This window comes from Pectinophora gossypiella, chromosome 18 (assembly GCF_024362695.1).
Source record: "Pectinophora gossypiella chromosome 18, ilPecGoss1.1, whole genome shotgun sequence".
Classification (NCBI taxonomy): domain Eukaryota; kingdom Metazoa; phylum Arthropoda; class Insecta; order Lepidoptera; family Gelechiidae; genus Pectinophora; species Pectinophora gossypiella.
Genome location: NC_065421.1, coordinates 6,789,833 through 6,808,663, shown reverse-complemented (window position 1 = coordinate 6,808,663; position 18,831 = coordinate 6,789,833). Strand labels below are relative to the sequence as shown.

General features: G+C 38.1%; 2 protein-coding genes across 2 annotated transcripts; one reads left to right on the top strand and one right to left on the bottom strand.

The window, feature by feature from the left end:
• The first annotated feature begins 66 nt into the window (after positions 1–66).
• LOC126374992 (uncharacterized) lies at positions 67–2,220 on the top strand. Its single transcript, XM_050021809.1, has 2 exons — positions 67–358; positions 1,399–2,220. The coding sequence occupies exons 1-2, from the start codon at positions 163–165 to the stop codon at positions 2,118–2,120; spliced, it is 918 nt and encodes a 305-aa protein (XP_049877766.1). The 5' UTR covers positions 67–162; the 3' UTR covers positions 2,121–2,220.
• On the bottom strand, positions 343–7,682 carry LOC126374991 (uncharacterized). Its single transcript, XM_050021808.1, has 3 exons — positions 7,477–7,682; positions 6,350–6,798; positions 343–1,333 (listed from the first exon to the last, which is right to left on the bottom strand). Exons 2-3 carry the CDS (start codon positions 6,622–6,624, stop codon positions 484–486), a joined length of 1,125 nt encoding a protein of 374 aa, XP_049877765.1. The 5' UTR covers positions 6,625–6,798; positions 7,477–7,682; the 3' UTR covers positions 343–483.
• Between the last annotated feature and the right edge of the window lie 11,149 nt (positions 7,683–18,831).

The window sequence follows — 18,831 nt, the reverse complement described above, 5'->3', positions numbered from 1 at the left end:
GGGGAACGGCGGCAGCGGCGGCGGCGGGGGAAGCGGGGCGCGGCGCCGCTCTCCGCGCGCGCGGTCGAAACAATCCCACGTGGACGTACACTGCGTGTCATAGCGCTCGCACACAGACGCGCGCATTGTCACGCCACGCAGCGACCATACACCAAGCAAGTAATGTCATCGCGCGCCGATTCGGTTAGCACGGAAACAGAATTATTAGGCAAAAGGCCTGTAATTGATACTGAAGAACTGATCGAAAGAATACAGGATAAACCGGAACTATGGGATTCTAGACACCCGCTTTTTAAATCTAAACCAGCAGCAACGCTGGCGTGGGAAGAAGTAAAACTAGCATTTCCAACTGCAAGAAGTAAGTTTATTTATTTATTTTTATATGTTTCATAAAGAGAAAATTAAATCGAAAAAAAATCTGTCTCGGACGGGAAATCGCAGCTCTTGTCAATCCGGTACGAGAGTGTGTTTTATGTGTCTACCTTAGTAAGTTTGTTGTGTCAAATATTTTTTGTAATGTTCTCGTACGAATCTTGCTTGAGCTGAATATCGGTTGTTACGCCTTGATCGTACTCCAGTCATTACCAATGGATGCTTCAGGGTGACGTTCGCCACGAGCATTTGAAATTCTTTGTCTCTGTCACCGTCCATATCTCTTACGACATTGTAAAGAAGACAAGCAACCCTTGCAATTAACATAGCGTGACCTATAGATTTCGTAATAGGCTTTTTTAAAATACGCCATTTTTCAATTAACAAATCGAACGTCCTATAAATGACAATCGCTGGTTTTCGCAATATCGTGTTAAAACGACGTTTTTCTTCATTTGAATGTCTAGGAGGATAAGGGCGCATTAAATACGTTTTTAGAGGATATTCTTCATCGCCAATTAGAATGTGAGGCAACTTGGTTTTCGAGTACGGAAGATATTGTGGCAGAGGCGCAACTGAACGTATCTGCGGTAGCAGTTTAGATTTTGTTAGAATATCTTCATTTGTTTGTGTTTCATCTATTGTTTCAATTGCTAAAAATTTGTAGTCTGAATCAGAAATACCTTGCAGCATTATTGTAGCTTCCTTCGACTTGTTTCTTGGTGCATATACATAAAAATGCTTTGCAGATATGCATCCCATGCAATTGGGAAACTTCCAGTTCAAGTAGAACTCGCTTGATACAGATCTCAAATGTTCAGTCGTCGGTTTAGGCATATGTAAAGGACGTAGTGTTTTCCACATAACTTTCAAAGTACTATACACGATTGAGCTTACTGTACTTCTGCTTAAACCATGTTCTTGATGAAGGCAGGCATAAGACTTTGTAGTAGAAAGACACCTGGAACAAATTTTATGAAACTCGTAAATATATGTACTAATAAACAACACTTATATTACTTTCAGTTTATGACCTGAAGAGGAAGTGGAAGAACCTTAAAGATTCTTTCCGAAAAGAACATAGAAAAAGAAGCGAGGTTTTACTGAGTTTAGAATATCCTGGTATAAATCCTGATTCGACATGGAGACACTATAATTCTTTAGAATTTTTGAAGGAAGATGAAGCCTACGCTGCTTCTTTAAATGCGCCAGGAAGGGGAAAGTTTCAAGAAGATATGAAGGATAGCTCTTGCGACGAAGGTGAAGTAATGGAGTTTCAAGATAAAACACCCCAACTCAAAACTTATAGCCGAACCAACACCATTCGTGGATCCCCTGTACCCTCGCCACAAGCACAAACATTAGAACCTCAGGCAAATAATGGTATAAAAAGGCCTAATGCGATACGCGCAGAGTTTTTAGAAATTGAAAAAAAGAAACTGAAACTTCTAGAACAGGAGATTGAAAAGCAAAAGAAAGAGGAAAGGAATGAAAAGTCAGAAGATTACCACTTTCTCATGAGCATCTTGCCACAGATGGAAAAGTTACATCCGACGCAGAAGTTACGAATCAGGAATAAAATTAATCAAGCTTTATTAGAAGAGTTAACTGTCGTAAAGACTGAACCACAAGAAGCATCAATTGATCTACCACAAACATATAATGAACCACAAAACCCATTTACTGATCTGAAAAACGATACAGAATGTGTTGACTATAAAGTTGAGATTGAAGATAACTTTTTTTAATAGACATTCCTGCAATTTTTAAGTTCAAAGTGGTCTATCGACGTCCTCATTGTTACGTAACTCATAATTTAAATTCGTAAATAAATGAAAACTTATTGATCGTCTTACACTATTCCTAGATTAGCAATTTATAGGTAATTCATGTTTGACCCACTCATCTACCCTATTAGTTTTTTATTTTATTTAATAAGTTGGTATGTATATAATATAAAAAAGGACTATAAAATTATTCGACATTTAGATTATTTAGGGGCTTAGAAAATAATCGATATGCAGTCGATTAGCTGGCAACACTAATTCCAACAATATCACATACAAACAGGTCAATGAGGGACTTTCCAGGCTACGTTTCTCAAAAACAATATAGATGGCGCTGTATAGATTGTTCTTCGTATAACCTTCTAATTACGTGGATAACAGACATATACCTATATGCATCTTTTATCTTTGTTTTGCCCAGGGCAAATACATCTTCTACCCATTATTATTCTGATTAAAATGAAGAGAAGCAATATAGGTAGCAAAAATCTGTTTATATATATCGTCACTGGAAAGGCAAAATTACGTAAGCGCCAAAATAGGTATTTTGGGTTTTTTATATATTCGGAATCAGCGTTTCATTCTGCGTCGATCTGTCTGGGTAGCATTGCGATACGAGCACTTTTTTGGCGCTTACGTAAATTTGAAAATAGTTGACTTTTTTCAATTCCAGTTTCTTAAACGACAAGATTTTGGTGTTTTTTTCGTGACTGGTGTATAAGTAATATTGTGGTCCTATATAATAACTACATATTAACTTTAAGTAAATTTGGCATTCTATAGTTTGAAAAGTATCATTTTATTAGTAATTTTGGACTACTGAAAATAAAAAATAGACTATGTATAAGTCATTTTTATTTACAGCTTTTAAAATAAGTAAGGCGTATAAGAAAAAAATGTCCTAGCATGTTTATGCAGTGAATGGCGAATAAGTAATTTTGACTTACAGTATTTAGAATAAGTAAGGCGTGTACGTAAATTTGCCTTCGCATTTTTATGCTGTTATTAAGCAAGTTTGTGGGCTAGCAGTAAGTTTCCCAGGAAGTTATTTTTTAACAATAGATCTAAAAGTAAAACTATTTTAGAATTGATTTTATAATTTATTAGCGACCCGGCTTCGCTCGGATGCAATGCTGAGGAAAAATGAAATTATTTACGACATCAAATTAAAATCCTCAAAAATACCAGTATTTCTACACTATTTATTGGATGTTATTATACATACCTATAAACTTTCCTCTTGAATCACTCTATCTACTAAAGAAAATTGCATCAAAATCCGTTGCGCAATTTTAAAGATTTAAGCGTACATAGGGATATAGGAACAGAAAAAGCGACTTTGTTATACTTTTTAAGTTCTGTCGTTTGCATATTTAGCGCCAATTTTGAATTGAGAACTCTAAATTCAAATTTGTTGGAATTTCGAATATCAAAACAATTGAAAGCATTAGGATTAATGCAATTGTTTAGTCACAGCGTTGGTTTGAATCTGTCAGATCATGTCCGAAAATGAATCTTACAAAGAAAAATTTTCTATAACTTTCGAAGAGGCCTACTGCGACTTCAGTGTTTCAAACAGTTAAAATCTCTATTCCACGATGAAGTGCCATGTCTGCGAGCCATCGAACGCTGGTATTTAGAATTCGAGCGTGGATATCCGCCTTCACTGAAGATAATATCGTTGCTGTGAGACAACTAATCCTCAAAAATCGTCATGTGACATACCGAGAATAGAGGCGTTATTAGGCATTTCAGGGACAACCATTTAAACGATATTGAATGAGGCACTTGGTGTGAGAAAACTAGTTTGCCGTTGCATCCCGCATTTTCTGACGATCATAAGGTAGCCCGCGTCAGATGGTGTAAGAAAACTCTTCAGAGGTTCAACCGAGGAGAGTCAAATCACGTGTACGACATCATCAGTGGTGAGGAATCTTGGATTTATGCTATTATCCTGATTCCAAACAACAATCCACAGTTTGGGTCTTCCAAAACGAGTCAAAGCCGACTAAAGTTGTTCGCTCTCGAAGCACTTCAAAGAAGATGGTGGCTACCTTCGTGGAGAAAATCGGTCATGTTGCGACAATTGCACTTGAAGATCGTAGGACGGTTAATGCAGATTGGTATACCACAATTTGTTTACCACAAGTCATCGCCGAACTTCGAAAATGTAACCCAAAGCGACGCATGATGATGCGCAGGAGTGCAGGATGCTGCACCATGACAACGCAAGCTCACACACCGCTCGTCAAACGATTATTTGAAGCAGGAAAACGTAGAAATTCTTGACCATCCTCCATACAGTCCTGACCTAAGCTCCAATGATTTCTTTACATTTCCTAAAATTACAAAAGAAACTCTTCGCGGTCAAAGGTTCCAGTGCGGTGAAGATGCGGCCAACGCTTTCAAGTCAGCCATTTTGAACACTTCTACTTTGGAGTGGAATAAATGTTAAATAATACCTGGTTCGAGCGAATGGAAAAGTGTATTAAACTTCGTGGTAAATACTCTTAAAAACAATAAGGGGAATTATTGAGGAATTAAAAAGACTTGACCCTTCCAGAGACTTGACTCGACTTAGAGCCACGTATGCTTGTCCTAATTCAAACAATTTTGAGCCCAAATATACTACTGCATGGTCGACTGTGCTGCCCTGCATATGTTATGTTATGTTAGTGGGCTCTGTTTTCCGCATTTAGACTCTAAGGTGGCCCATTATGCGTGTAATTGTTGACTACGTAAGCCAACCTATCTCCTTCCAGAAGCTCAGAAGCCTCCTGGGGATTTCACAGGCTTCGCGGAGCGACCCCACCCAGCGATCCACTGTGCTGCCCTGCATAATATGGACGGTGGATGACAATGACAAAATTAAGGGCAACATCCTTCTTTCAGTCATTTTGTAATATCGTCCATCTTGGATTTGAAATTTTGACATAATGACAGTATTCTACTAGTGTAGTCCTATCTTTGATACCCATATTGAGGGGGTTGTGGAAAAATATGTAATCCCCCATTATGTACCGGCTGCCATCTTAGATTTATAATGTTATTGATTTTATTATATTGTATTGACATCGGAATTAAAGGTGCGTACCAAATTTCAGATCAACCTGACAACAGGAAGGTACTTAAATTGCAATATCTAATTTTGATACAAATATACCGTACGGGTTTAGCTAAATAAAACCGTTTAACCCTTTCACGGACAGAGACCATGGGTCATTGGTGGTTCATAATAGGTAGTATGGCACCTTGGAATCGGAACGTCCGTATACGTTCTGTCTTTGAAAGTGTTAAAAAGAAACTTTTACAAACAGATAACGGGTTGTACGCTATTATTTATATTTTATGAAACTTTATTTCTGGCACTTCAGTATTTTAATAGCCATTTTTATAAATCAATTGAAGTAATAAGTAGTTTAAAGAGGTATTAAGAATAATTATTTGTCTCTTACGTCTTTTTACCCATGTAAGATATTACAAAAACTTACTTTAAAGAATTTTTGGTGAACTGACATAATCAATCGATCACTTTGTAGGCAATTTTTACATAATGAGAGCAGATGTGTAAAAGTCGTTACAGTAACTTTTACTCCGCTAACATTACAGTATTATTATATTTAAAGAAATATTGTCGTTCTCGTATGCATTGTCGTAAGAGCTGTAAGTAATTTTGCTTCCAAATAATATTTTAACCAGATGGCGGTTAAGTAAATTTGCTTTACTGTAAACTGAAGTCATTTTTACGTAAGCGCCACTATATCCTAAAATAGCAATCCAACAGTTATAATATGTATTGCTGGACATAGAAAATTAAAAAACAATGTAACCTTACTTTGACATCATCTAAATTGGATAATTGGGTAAAAAGTTATGATAAAAAAACGAAAAAATGAAACTTTAAACGGCTTTTTCTCGAAATGGCCTTTTGGCGCTTACGTAATTTTGCCTTTCCAGTGACGATATGCATCTGCGACTACATTGTATTTGGAATAATTTATTTACCCGAGTAATGAGAAAATAGTAGGTAATTATCACGTTAAAGCTGTACAACGCCATCTATATTGTTTTTGTTGAACGTAGTCTGGAAAGTCCCTCATTGATAATCACTTTTTTAATGATGGTTAATTAAAAACATGTATACTTAAATACTTAGTTCCAAGAAATACAGAAATAAAAATGATACATACCTCAAAGTTAGAAATACCTTCTCCGCAACAGATAAATTCTTGTTCGCTAACATTTCTTCCGCCTTTTCTACGTTTTCTACTATGTAATCGAAAGTTTCAATGGACATTTTAGTGTATTTGTAGAATCTGTTAGGCTTTTTTCTGGCATTTTCGTAAAGCTGATGAAATTTTTCATATATCCGGCCTTTGTTTAGTATCGTCCGAGTGGTAATTATATCATGAGCTAAGTACGGGTTGCTTTCAAGACAATACAGAGCTACTTTTGATAAAACCATGTCTGGAATGTATAAACACGTTATGCACTGACGCAATCACAACAACTACTGAGCGTGAGCGAACCAGCGACAGCGAGTTGTATTTTTGTTAGCCGCAGCGGCGGTGTGGCGGTAGCGTCGATCGATACGTTCGTTACTCAAGGAATAATTACTTTTGTTATACTGCGATGACATCTGAAAAACATTAAAACAAATCAAACTAACTCAATTTCTATTTTTTTAATACATTTATTTGGCAGAACGCGATGAACACAATGCATCTGACTAGGAATAACGGCTCGGTTTATTGTCAAGCAAGCGAATTGTTGCTTCGCGGGAAACGGGCATGGCTGCATCGGCCCCTTATAGCCCCTCACTAGCTCGTCGCTCGACCCGGGCTCAGCCGCATACCGCCATCTCTCGAACTTTACGCGCAACTGCGAAACTGTTCTTTGTTCCCAATGCTGTATGCTGCTCGCGTGTTCTTATGAACATGACATAAAAACTATTTTGCGCGAGGTCCTTGAACTGTAATAATTTGTGCGGGAAATGCGTTTTCAAACAGAAAGTTTTTTGTCAAATATAATTATTATGTGTGTAGCTAGTAAATAAGTAAAAGAGGATTAATATGGTATTCATTCAACTTTAGGCTAATTACCTGCAGCAGCTACTTATTATTAATTTGATAAAAGTTTTGTATTAGGTAGGTTTATTCTTATTAGGTACTTTCCTACCTACTGTTATGGAGTTATTTATTGTATGGTTAGTAATTATTAATCCATCACTCACTAGTATTTAAATAGGTACCTACGGTCTGTATTGCTTGATTGACTTTTTTGTTACCTATTAATTTAACGAATACGTAATACCTACTTAGTAAGTGTGACATGTAATGTCAACCATCGCGCTATGAGTTGGTGGAAGTAGACAGACAGATGAATTCAGGGCATCGCATCTGATAGGTATTACTTCTCATTGGTCGGTCCTCTGTCCTACCAACCAAGTAGATATTCAGTATTTACTCCAAAATCTGCAGACAGACCAAATTCAGGTTAATACATTTACTATAGGCAGGTTACCTAACCGTACACAATACAGAACTGAAACGTTGTTTGGCTATGAAAAATAGTATGGAAAAGCTAACGAGCGCGCGTCAATCTCATTATAGGTTCATTATAGCGCTGATCAATCGCGCAGGCTCAAAGTTTCACGCGGAAAACCTCAGTGGAAACTACAACCACAGATCGGAAGCGACATCTATGAGCGCCGTCGCAAACTTCAGCGCACTGAAATGCGTTCACGATCTTTATTATCGGCAGTAATACAAATTTAGTTCTTGCCCTACAAAAAGCGTTTCTCCTTTCATAATAATAAGAATACGTCGAGTCGGTTGCTTGGCGCGCGCGGTGGTTCGATACGCGCGGACGCGGCGCGGCGCGGGTGTGTGGGTGGCCGCCTCTGTGTGCGTGGGTCGCGGCCCCCCTCCCTCGCCCGCCGCGCCCGCCATTCCGCCCGCGTCGCCCGAACGTAGCTTTCTGTTCACTTATATAACGACATACATATATACGCGCGGTAAATAATATACACTGTGAATAGCGAGCTATGTGCTGCCACCTAGCGGCCGCTCGCCTCATAGCCACAGAGTATCAAAGCCCGCGCTTTCAGATTTTCTTTTTCTTGCCTCGTGCGAGGGATTGGTATTCAGAAGTAAGTACTAGAATGAATTAAGGGTTTACGGAGTGTAGAATTTGTAAATATATATGGTATATTCTGTACAGGTGTTTAGATTTACATAAATAGGTGTTTTTAGACATATACGATAATGTAATGTGTTTTGTACATTAGCAGAATAAAGCAGTACCGACACCGACAAACATCAATGTATCATAGTTAAATTTAATTGTCAATTATTATAATGATCGATCGAAGAAGATGATCGATCCATGAAATTGGAATCATTCTTTTGGTTTCTGCAAAAATACATGCTTAACGAAGTTTACCAATCCAATATACAAAACGGTAATTTTACATTTTAGTTGACAGCTCAAAAATTTTAATAATGTCGTCCATTACTTACGTATTTAATGCAGCGCCTGCGGCACGGGTTCCGCACCGACTACTAGCCGTACGACGTTCATCGACGGAGATAGCGTTCAGTAGGTAAGTTTATTGGTCAAAGCCAAATAGGTAGATAAAAAAACGAAATAATACACGTTGCGCGCGTCATGGAAACCTTGTCACACGTACAAGAAAGAGATAGGTGCTAGTTTTAGAACTAATAAACAAAGCTAAAAAGATGTTATGTCGCCAGAATCAATCTCATTGTGTATCGTTGATGTCTTTTCTTACGTACTTTAGTTGATTAGTTATTAGTACAAAAGACATCAACGGGTCATTTAAATAATAACGTACTTATTTAATTTAAAAAGAAATGCAACATATAAATATAATTGTAATTTAAAAACAATTACGATAATAATGACAAAATATGGATTTATAGTGATTTTTAATAATTTAATCTGGGTGTCTCTTCATAATAGTTTACTAAAAACGTACCTACATTCTTGTCAACTGTAGCGTATTTAAAAATAAACATAAAGTTATACTGCAGTTGTTAGTCTGTGGCAACATGGCGACCGACTGGCGTTCGGCGAACGAAGTGGGTTCTTCGTGCCGATTTTGACTCGGCTCGGCAGTTCGGCTCGAGCCGTGCTTTCGAGCCGAGCCGAACCGAGCCGAGCCGAAAGTCGGCTCAAGCCTGTTAGGGCTGCCGCGCACTCACTCCGCATCTGCAAGGTAAGACTTTTGAAGTACGAATGGTTTTTTTTAGTATATTATGACGAGTATCATTTGTGTGTACATATATGATCTGTTTTGTTTGTGAAAACTAGGTACTGTTTTTTATCGCTAGATATAGAAAAGAGATATATTTAGATTTTGCATTATATTTTATGCAAACAGGTAGGTACAACAGTGTTCTTAAGGCGTTTATGCCTTTTTTACATGATTTGTTGCAAATTTGCCTATAACCTTCTAATTTCATGGATAACAGACATAATGCATCTTTTAGAATTGTTTTTGGGTATAAATGATGACCCTTTTTACTAAACCCAGGCTCAATTACGTCTTCCACCCATTATTATTCTGATCAAAATAAAGAGATGCAATATAGGTAGCAACATAATTTTATACATAATGTGATCCAAATATCAAGCAACAATTATTTTTATTCATATGTATTACGTATATGCTTCTGCCATTAAATTGTATTTTTGAACAATTATGTACCCGAGTAACGAGAAAATAGGTAATTATCACCTTAATTCTCGACAGCGCCATCTATATTATTATTGGGGAAGGTAGCCTGGGAAGTCCCCCATTATATTGTGTGCTGAACGTACAGTCATGAGCAATATAATGTACCCACTTTTGGACTCTGTCGCACTAACATGTCATTTAGTGAGACTTACAGTTAGTTCAATTTGTCAAAAAAGTTAATGTGACATGGTACCAAAGAGTATACATAATATTATTGCTCGTGACCGTACGACGCATCAGACTCTCCCTGTTTCCAGACATTCCTTGACATCATTCCAAAATTAATTACCTTTGAAAACAATGCACCTGCTAGCCAGGATGATGTACCAAGCAGAGGTCACATCATCACAGTCCCTACTATCACTAACCTAAGGCTAACCACCACCTCTTATTGATAATTATACACTTTAGGTCCTAAACTGAACTGCTTCGTTGAACTCAAAAACCCAGCGTACTCATCGTTATTAATCGATCGAGTTTACTTACCACGTATAATTTAGTAAATAAAAGTATTCTTTTGCAAGATGACCATTTGGCCCTGCTGACATTGATTAAGATAAGGATTCATCAGGTATTTAAACGCATTTTTTTTAGTTTTTTCTTTTGCACTGGCAACCCTAGTATTGTGCTATCCAGAGGGAGAATTTCCCAAGCAGCGATGCATGACGCGAGCGTTCGCCGGTCGGTCGTCGGGCGTTCCAAGTTCGAACCTAACGTCACCCGCCATCTTTCTTCATTGTTTTTTTTCGAACACTCATTTAGGGCTTTCCATTTTCACTTTTGGTAACTTAGTCGATCGATTACCTAGAACTATAGAATATATTGTTATTATTTTTAAGATAGAGGTAAGGTCGATATTCTCGAACGCTGCGGTGGTGTAGCGGTTAAAGCACCTCGACGTATATTTGAGAGTACCTGGATCGATTCCCAGTCGGGTTTAAGGAATCGATCTTTAATAGTAAGTAAGTATATTTTGTGTGTAAGTGTTACTCGATCGATTCTCGACCAAATAGTGGAGTGCATATTATTCCTTATTTACTAATGGTGTAGTGTGTAGGCTCCGGTTGATGAGGGGGTTCTTCAAGGGGTCCAGGACCGAGGTACTGGGATGATACAGGGCATGGAGTTATTACAGGCGGATAATTTAACAAATTAACAATACATCATCAACAATACAGTACATCAGTACTTCTTTGTTTTTGTTTTTTTTTTGTCGTGGCTTAATGTAGGTTTACCTTAGATGACTGCTTGGCCGGACAAATGGGGAGCGCTGACGGCTCTCACCCGTTACTTTAGTACTTCTCGAGACAATCTAGGCAGGTGTATTGCGGCTCATCCAGTAACGGTCTAACGGTATTACATATTTGGGCTCATCTAATTTATCGTGGGACTCCCGCCGTAGTCCAGTGGTTGAGCTTTGGGCTCACTATCCGGATGGAGGTCCCGGGTTCAATTCCCAGTACACGTGTAACAAAAAATTGTTTTGTGCATTGCAGACTGAAGTCACCTGACAATCGAAAAATAAGATGATTCCGTGCTTCGGAAGACACGTTAGCTTTGGTCCCTGGTATTATAGAGTTAAACCGTACCATCAAGGTTGCTGAGGTTGATTAACGGTCTCATGCCTACCCTTTTAGCATGTTTATGCGTGGGGGTCCATGTTTAAGGTAATGTTACAAATTATTGTTGAGTTGATTGAAAAATTGGCATAATGTTGCAGCATAAGTTTTTGTCTTGGGAATATTTTGATTGTTCTACGCAGTACTCTTTTTTTTAAACATTCTTGCAAGCAGTCGATACTGGAAATAAACAGATAAGAACACACAGTATAATGCAGTAGGTAATCAGACAGCGTTGTTTTTTCAGTCCACATTGCCAATAAATACATACGATTCAGTCGAAAACCATATTTTTAAATACAAACACAGTGTTCATTAACTTTGGTTAAAACTACGGGAAATCGAGGGTAGCGTGAAAGTGTTGCCATCTTTGTCGATTGTATTGGTGATAATGTTTGATAGAAAGAGACGGAGTATGCTAGGTCGTCGGAATATTCGTAGTGTGTACTGGGATTAGTGATGGGCAGGGAAAGAAAAAATTGGGTGGGAAAGAAAAAATATCGGGAAAATATGGGAAAATAAAATAAACACCCGAAAAATTCCCGAATCATGGGAAAATATTTTTTATTTAATTGTTTTTAATCTTATTATTATTTGTATGTCGTTTCCATGTCTCGGGTCGGGTCTGTCATGGAGTCCCGGACTTTTGGAAGGCGTGCGTGGGGCCGAAGCCAACACGTAGAGGCCCCTTAAGACAATTTACTCTAAATGTGTTGTGACACCAACCGGCGATTATCCCTGTATGCACTATGGGAGTGCACCCAAAGACAATCCCTGGTTCGTGTAGGACTATTGCAGATTATGGGAACAAAAGGAACTGGGCTATTGGGTTGGGGGTTAGTGAACCTATATACTGGGGCTATGGGGGACTATGACGCCTGCTCGACTAATGTTAATAACAGAGATACATTGGGCAGGCGGTGACTCGTCACTCACTGGTTGGGCCACCTATCTAGCCGACGCGACTGGACGGCAAGGCAGCAACATGGTTGTGAGCATCTCAGGGTGTCAAGAGGTGTACACCGCTTTCTGCGAGGCGGTTTACCCGCCTTACCAACTCGCGACTTATGATGCATCTTTCACTTCCACCCTGCGAGCGTATAGCTCTAACGCCCCACTCTGGCTGGCCAATGAAGTCAAGCCAGAGGTGAGAGTCCTGCGGCCCCCGCTAAGGTCCACTCCTGCCAGCCAGTACTGTCACCATCTTTGTTGCTCTTCTTTGGACTCTCTCTAGTAGTGCAATGTCCTTCCGATAGTAAAGTCTCCATATTTGAAACCCATGTTCTAACAGCGGTTTGACGTAAGTAAGTTTTGTAAAGCCTAAGAAACAATTCCGTATCTATATGATAAAAAGCTTTTCTAATTATGTATAAGAGGGAGTTATCCTTCTTAGTGATTCCAATAATGTGTTCGTCCCACTTTAGATTATGTGTTATCGTTATGCCAAGGTCTTTTTGTTTTTTAACACACTCGAGAGGTTTTGAGTCAATGGTGTAACTCAACGTGGGGTGGTTACTGCCAACATGCAACACAGTGCATTTGTCTACGTTTAATGTGATTAGCCAATCTCGGGTCCAAGCAATTACTCTATCAAGATCATCTTTGATGCTTCCCTGTTATTTTCGTGTCATCTGCAAAGAGTGATATATCAGACATGATACCATGTTTAAGATCTGTAAGGTAGATACTGAATAAAATAGGTCCTAATACCGATCCCTGCGGCACACCGCTGAGGACTTTTCTGGGAACAGAGTATGATTCTCCGATGCGCACAGAGAATGTGCGATTTGACAGGAAGTCTTCAATCCACTTCACGACATTGCCTCTGATTCCAAAGGGCTCTAATTTAGCAATCAATGGTGTGACAGGAACTCGATCAAAAGCTTTTTCATAGTTCAAGTAAATAATATCTGTAGGTATTCGTGCCTCCCAATTTCTTGCACAAAACCATATTGCTCCTCGATGATGACATTCTCTCGTGCCAAAAGCATCCTATATATCCTATAATATGTAGATATCTTTGCATGAAATTATTAAAATCGAACATTCCATTCAAAATATATTTCCAATTAGATCATCGGCTTTCCATACTTTGGCCGGCCCAAATTTGAAAGTGCCGGTCAGAGAAAAAAAATGTGTCAAACCTTTCGAGTAGATTGTTCTGAACATTTTTTACTATGACACCAGACGTGTATGACCATTAGTTTGGCTTTAATTGGATTTTAAAATTCTTGATTTCTCATTTATTTTGTATGAAAATAAAGTGCTTTGGGTAAAAAATGCGGTACGGCGGATTACAAAGGACCTTTAGAACATTTAATAATCTGGCGCAAAACATTTTTGACCGTTATCTTGACTTTTTATTCGTGTCTCTTTCCGTTTTGGTTTAAATGGGAAAAATGTCAGCCAGCGAAACAAAATAAGTCAAATCTTTTGGTAAACGACTTGAACGACGTATTTTTACTATACTACCAAATGTCGACTTTGGCTTTTATTGGACTTTTTAAAAAAACTTTTTTTTATACATTTTAACAATGACAACAAGCAGAGCTTTCCCAATGACTAGTTATTAGTGAGATAAATACTTTGTGTTTTTGTTTTGTATGTTGTTAGGTGAACTTCTATATTAATACTATCTGATTTTAGATATGACGTTGGCTGTAGTTTTTGCATTCGACTCAACGTTACGGCCTAAGTTTAGATTGAATTATGGTATTGATTCACCTTGACTGTAAATGGTTACCACCCTCCAAAGATAGGCTTGCCATCTAGTGACGAAACTCGTATATTGGCATGACGTCTGAAGTATCTGTTAGGGAAAACAGGAGTCGGGTAGTTGTACTTTGCAAATATGCCTATCACAATGTCCTGGTGCTCGGCCGATAACATAGTAGGTACCTCTATCACCCCACTGTTTATTCCTTGTATACACTTTTCTTTAAAAAAAATAGTTTCTTAAGCGTGTATCACCATCAGGTAAGGTAGTGGTCAAACGCAAACCTACTTTTCAAAAGACGACCACCATATTACGCCTTTAGCAAGATAGTTACATTATCACTAGATAAAACATTTTTTGATTTTTGGAAAATCGAATTAAGTTCAAAATATTGGTCATAGTCGTTTAATGCCATAGTAATAAACATTCTGACGATCTTTTAAATAACGCGCCTGTTATATTTTATTTTTATACAAAATGAATCAAAAATCAAGTTTTTTTTTAAATCCAACAAAAGCCAAACTAATTAATGGTCATACACGTTTTTGTCATAGTGAATAATGTTTACAGGTATCTTCTCGATAGCTTTGACATGTGTTTTTTGCTGACCGGCACTTTTCACACAGAAACTATAACGTAAAGTCCAACAAAAGTCAAAATAATGGTCATAGACGTTTGGTGCCCTAATAATAAATGGTAAAATGGATAAGTTCTAACGGGATATACAAATATTGTTTCATGGCCGGCACTTCACATTTACACCAAAAATGTATGAAAATTCAGTTTTTTTTTTAATTCGAATAAAACCGAAAATATTGACCCTACAGCTTTGGTGCCATAGTAATAAATGCTCAGACGGATAAGTTCTAAGGATATATACCATTATTGTTACTTGGCCGGCACTTTACATTTTCACCTAAAATGTATGAAAAATACAGTTTTTTAAAATCGAATAAAACCGAAGATATTGACCCTACAGCTTTGGTGCCATAGTAATAAATGCTCATATGGATAAGATCTAACGGAATATAGCAAAATTATATTTTGGCCGGCACTTTGACTTCTGGGCCGAAATCCGATGATCTCCTTTAAGTATTTTAAGAGTTCATACGACACTACGACAGAAGATAAATTGGGCATAAGTAGGCATACATTATATTTAAATGGTCTTTGTTGGAAATCCTTACTTTTAATACAAATATATGCGATAAAAAATATTTTCCCTTGAAATGGGAATTTTTCGGGTTTTTTCCCTCAGAATTGGGAAAATTCCCAAAACGCGGGAATTTTCCGGGTAAGAACCCAACACTAACTGGGATTTACTAGCGCGTCAAAATTGGCCGAGCTATGGCGCAGTTGGCAGTGTGCCTGCCTGCAATCCGACGGTTCCGGGTTCGTCTCTCGGGTGGTACAACTGTTGGGATCCGCGTGGTATTTTTTCGATTTCTTTCCTTTAGAATAATTAATGACTTAAGTATATCGAGATTTTGTGACACATATTTTCCTTAAGAGGCATTAACTATTGATATTTTTACCAAATGAGAGCAGCAGATGACGCACTGAGGGTGAAGAGGCCTATGCCCAACAGTGGGATAGTGACAAAATTAATTTAAAAAGAAAATTAAATTTCTTTTCGAGACTTAGGTATTCTAGTCCCACACTCCCACAAGTCCCACAGCATACACACAAAAATTCACGCCTAGATCCCGATAAGGGTAGGCAGAGCAACGAGTTACAATTTTTTTTTTGCCACATACCTAATAAGAGAAATAGAGTCCCTCAATGCTTATCGGAGGGATTGGCTGGAGATCGCGCAAAGTTGAGAGGAGTGGAAACATCAAGGGGAGGCCTTTGCCCAGCAGTGGGATCGAAGAGGCTAGATAAGATAAAACTCCCACATGACTATAATGATTTGAACAATCCGTCACCCATAATACTAATATTAGTGTAATTAATCGCATTCCTACGAAGCTAAGCACTACTAAATGCGAAATTATGATCACAGCAGCATTTCAGCATAAAACATCGAGAAGTTCTTTTTTCAAATCCTTAATCAGTAATCGTATTCAAACATGGAACGTACCGTCTCTACTTACTGGTCATTCTTTAAAAAGTCAAAACTACTGCTGAACTTTTAATGTTACTGAAACTTAAAGATACCTATTGCAACTTCAACTTAAAAAATTGAATATCCATTGCCGACAAAGTTCCCAAGGCTAAGAGATCGTTGACATGTGACGTTCATTGTATAACTACGTTTTTTCCCGGCTTCACTCGCTCCCAGTAGAGTCTACTTTCTCTAACAGATTACTCGTTGTTCGCCCTCTTTAATGATGAACCTATTTATTTTTAAACTAGAATACTTAACTACAAATGTAGAAATGACTATTGTTTTCATTTATTTACAGATATAGGTTGGTACCTACATATACTTACTATGACTTACATGAATTTGAATGTACTTAAATACAAAATATTATGTCGTTTTTTTATTTTATATGACCTGAATATTTTTATAGCAAAAAGTATAAGTCTATTTACTATAAATAAACTTTTTACCTAACGAAGTTAAAAATGTTGAGTCAAACGTAGTAGGTACCTAGTTACATTATTTTAGGTAATTCCTAAAGTACCTACCGTCCTACCTACGCTGTAGAAATGTGTATTTTTATATTTTGTGTATCTATTTTGGGGTTAGGTATTGTAAAGTATGTTCTAGTCGAGCGGTGGTGGCTCTTCAATGACTCTGCCATGACCCTAAGACCTCCGCGCGGTCAGATGCGCCCGTGACTCCACAAGTCAGCTGACGGCAGTCGCAGGCCATTCTAGACTGTAAGCCCGCGACTAAACGTCCCATTTACATCGTTATCACCCCGCTGATAACACGCGGCCGACTCTCCCCGCCACCTCGCGATCAAAACATAATGTTCTCTATTTACAAGTCTTGGTCCGACAGAATCGAGAACAATCTCGATTTATAACAATTAACGACGATACAGAATATTCCGCATGACAAATCCGAAGTCGCAATCTCGTTGATGAAAAAGAGGCGTTATTTCAAAATACCTATTTCGGAATTTCAGGACCGAAATCAACTTCATAACAATTAACGATACGACCCCCGCCTCTAAATTCCTCGCCCCGAGCGTGGCTGGTATACGTGGCGATACGACGCCTTCGCATAGATAGAATAGAGAGCGGTTTCGGAACGCACCGTACAGGCGGGTACGGGCGCGCCTGTGTGCCGCGCGCTTGTGTCCCTGTGTGCCGTCCGTGTGCGCACACAGCCGCGCGCCCGGTGAGCGCTGTTCACCGCACTCTGTGAGCGCAAACAACCATCTATAAGGCCACGCTATAGCTGACGAAGGGACGCAGCGCGCTTCAAGCCGGTTGCGTTTTATTATTTTTCCTTAGTATGATTTTTGTACAAGAATTAAAATTGTTGGAAGATAGTCATTTGCTAGTATGAGATATGTGGAAGGAGGCTCTTAAATTGTGAATTCTACAAAGCACTTCTTATTTAAATATATTTTATTGTATAAAGTTATAGTAATGTAATAAAAAGATGAAAAAATAGAAAATTGGAGATGTCCTTAGAAAAGGTTCATTAAGATCTGCTCTGAATCGGCATCCGTGTATGATGAATGTGGAGGAAGCAAGAGAAGTATGTCAGGAACGAAGCAAATGGAATTCCATAGTCTTTGCTTACCCCGGTGGGAAATATGCGTGTGTTTATGTATATATGATGAGATAGGTAGGTACTTTCTTTTCTAAGCCATTTTTATTTCTTCTATTTCACAGTCCAAAAAAGTTTAAATTTTACGGAGGTTACTCGAGATGCACCGAATAATGACTTAACCGAATATCGAATATTATTTAGTAAGGGTTAGGTTCGGTGATAACCGAATCGAATATTCAGCCGAGCTCTTCGGTTTCACCCTACGTCTATGGTAAATCTACAAAGAGTGCGTAGTTTTGCTGAAATGATCTTAGGAAATAATCGAAACAATCAGTTGTATCTATTACGTATAAATCACGTCTTTCTGCCATAAAATAGATTTGCGTTTGACCACAATCTCACCTGATGATAGGTGAATATGTGGCCTAGATGAAATTCTTTTACCTAGATATGATATCCTCTTACGACTCAAACGTTACGAACGATACGTTTCAAACGTATTCACGTTTGGTTTAAAGCCGTAAGACCGAAAGTCCTTTTTAAATCCAAACTCCATTGTTTAACTATTGTGTCTGGCAATCTCTGCCTTAAGAGGTTAAAAGATTCTACGATTGTCGTAATTAGTCTCTGAAATGAAATGAATGTTCTTACGTTACTTTTGTTATAACCAATTATTGGTTTTGGTGCCGAATATCGAATACCAACCGAATATTCGGCATATCTCTAGTGAGTAATATTATAAGTCGCAAGATCTAATGTTATTTTAATATCCTAACCCCATAGTTTAACTATTGTCAGAAAATCTCGGTTGCAAGTGGTTAAGATTAAAATATTAGTAAAAGTGTTTTCTACAAAATAAACGATATCTACTATACAATCATCTTCTGTTTACATTT

Coding starts and splice junctions, on each gene's coding strand:
- LOC126374991 (XM_050021808.1), bottom strand. CDS start 6,624: ATGGTTTTATCAAAAGTAGCTCTGTATTGTCTTGAAAGCAACCCGTAC. Junction 1,334..6,349: donor AAGGTATTTCTAACTTTGAG/GTATGTATCATT, acceptor AATTTGTTCCAG/GTGTCTTTCTACTACAAAGT.
- LOC126374992 (XM_050021809.1), top strand. CDS start 163: ATGTCATCGCGCGCCGATTCGGTTAGCACGGAAACAGAATTATTAGGC. Junction 359..1,398: donor AGCATTTCCAACTGCAAGAA/GTAAGTTTATTT, acceptor TATTACTTTCAG/TTTATGACCTGAAGAGGAAG.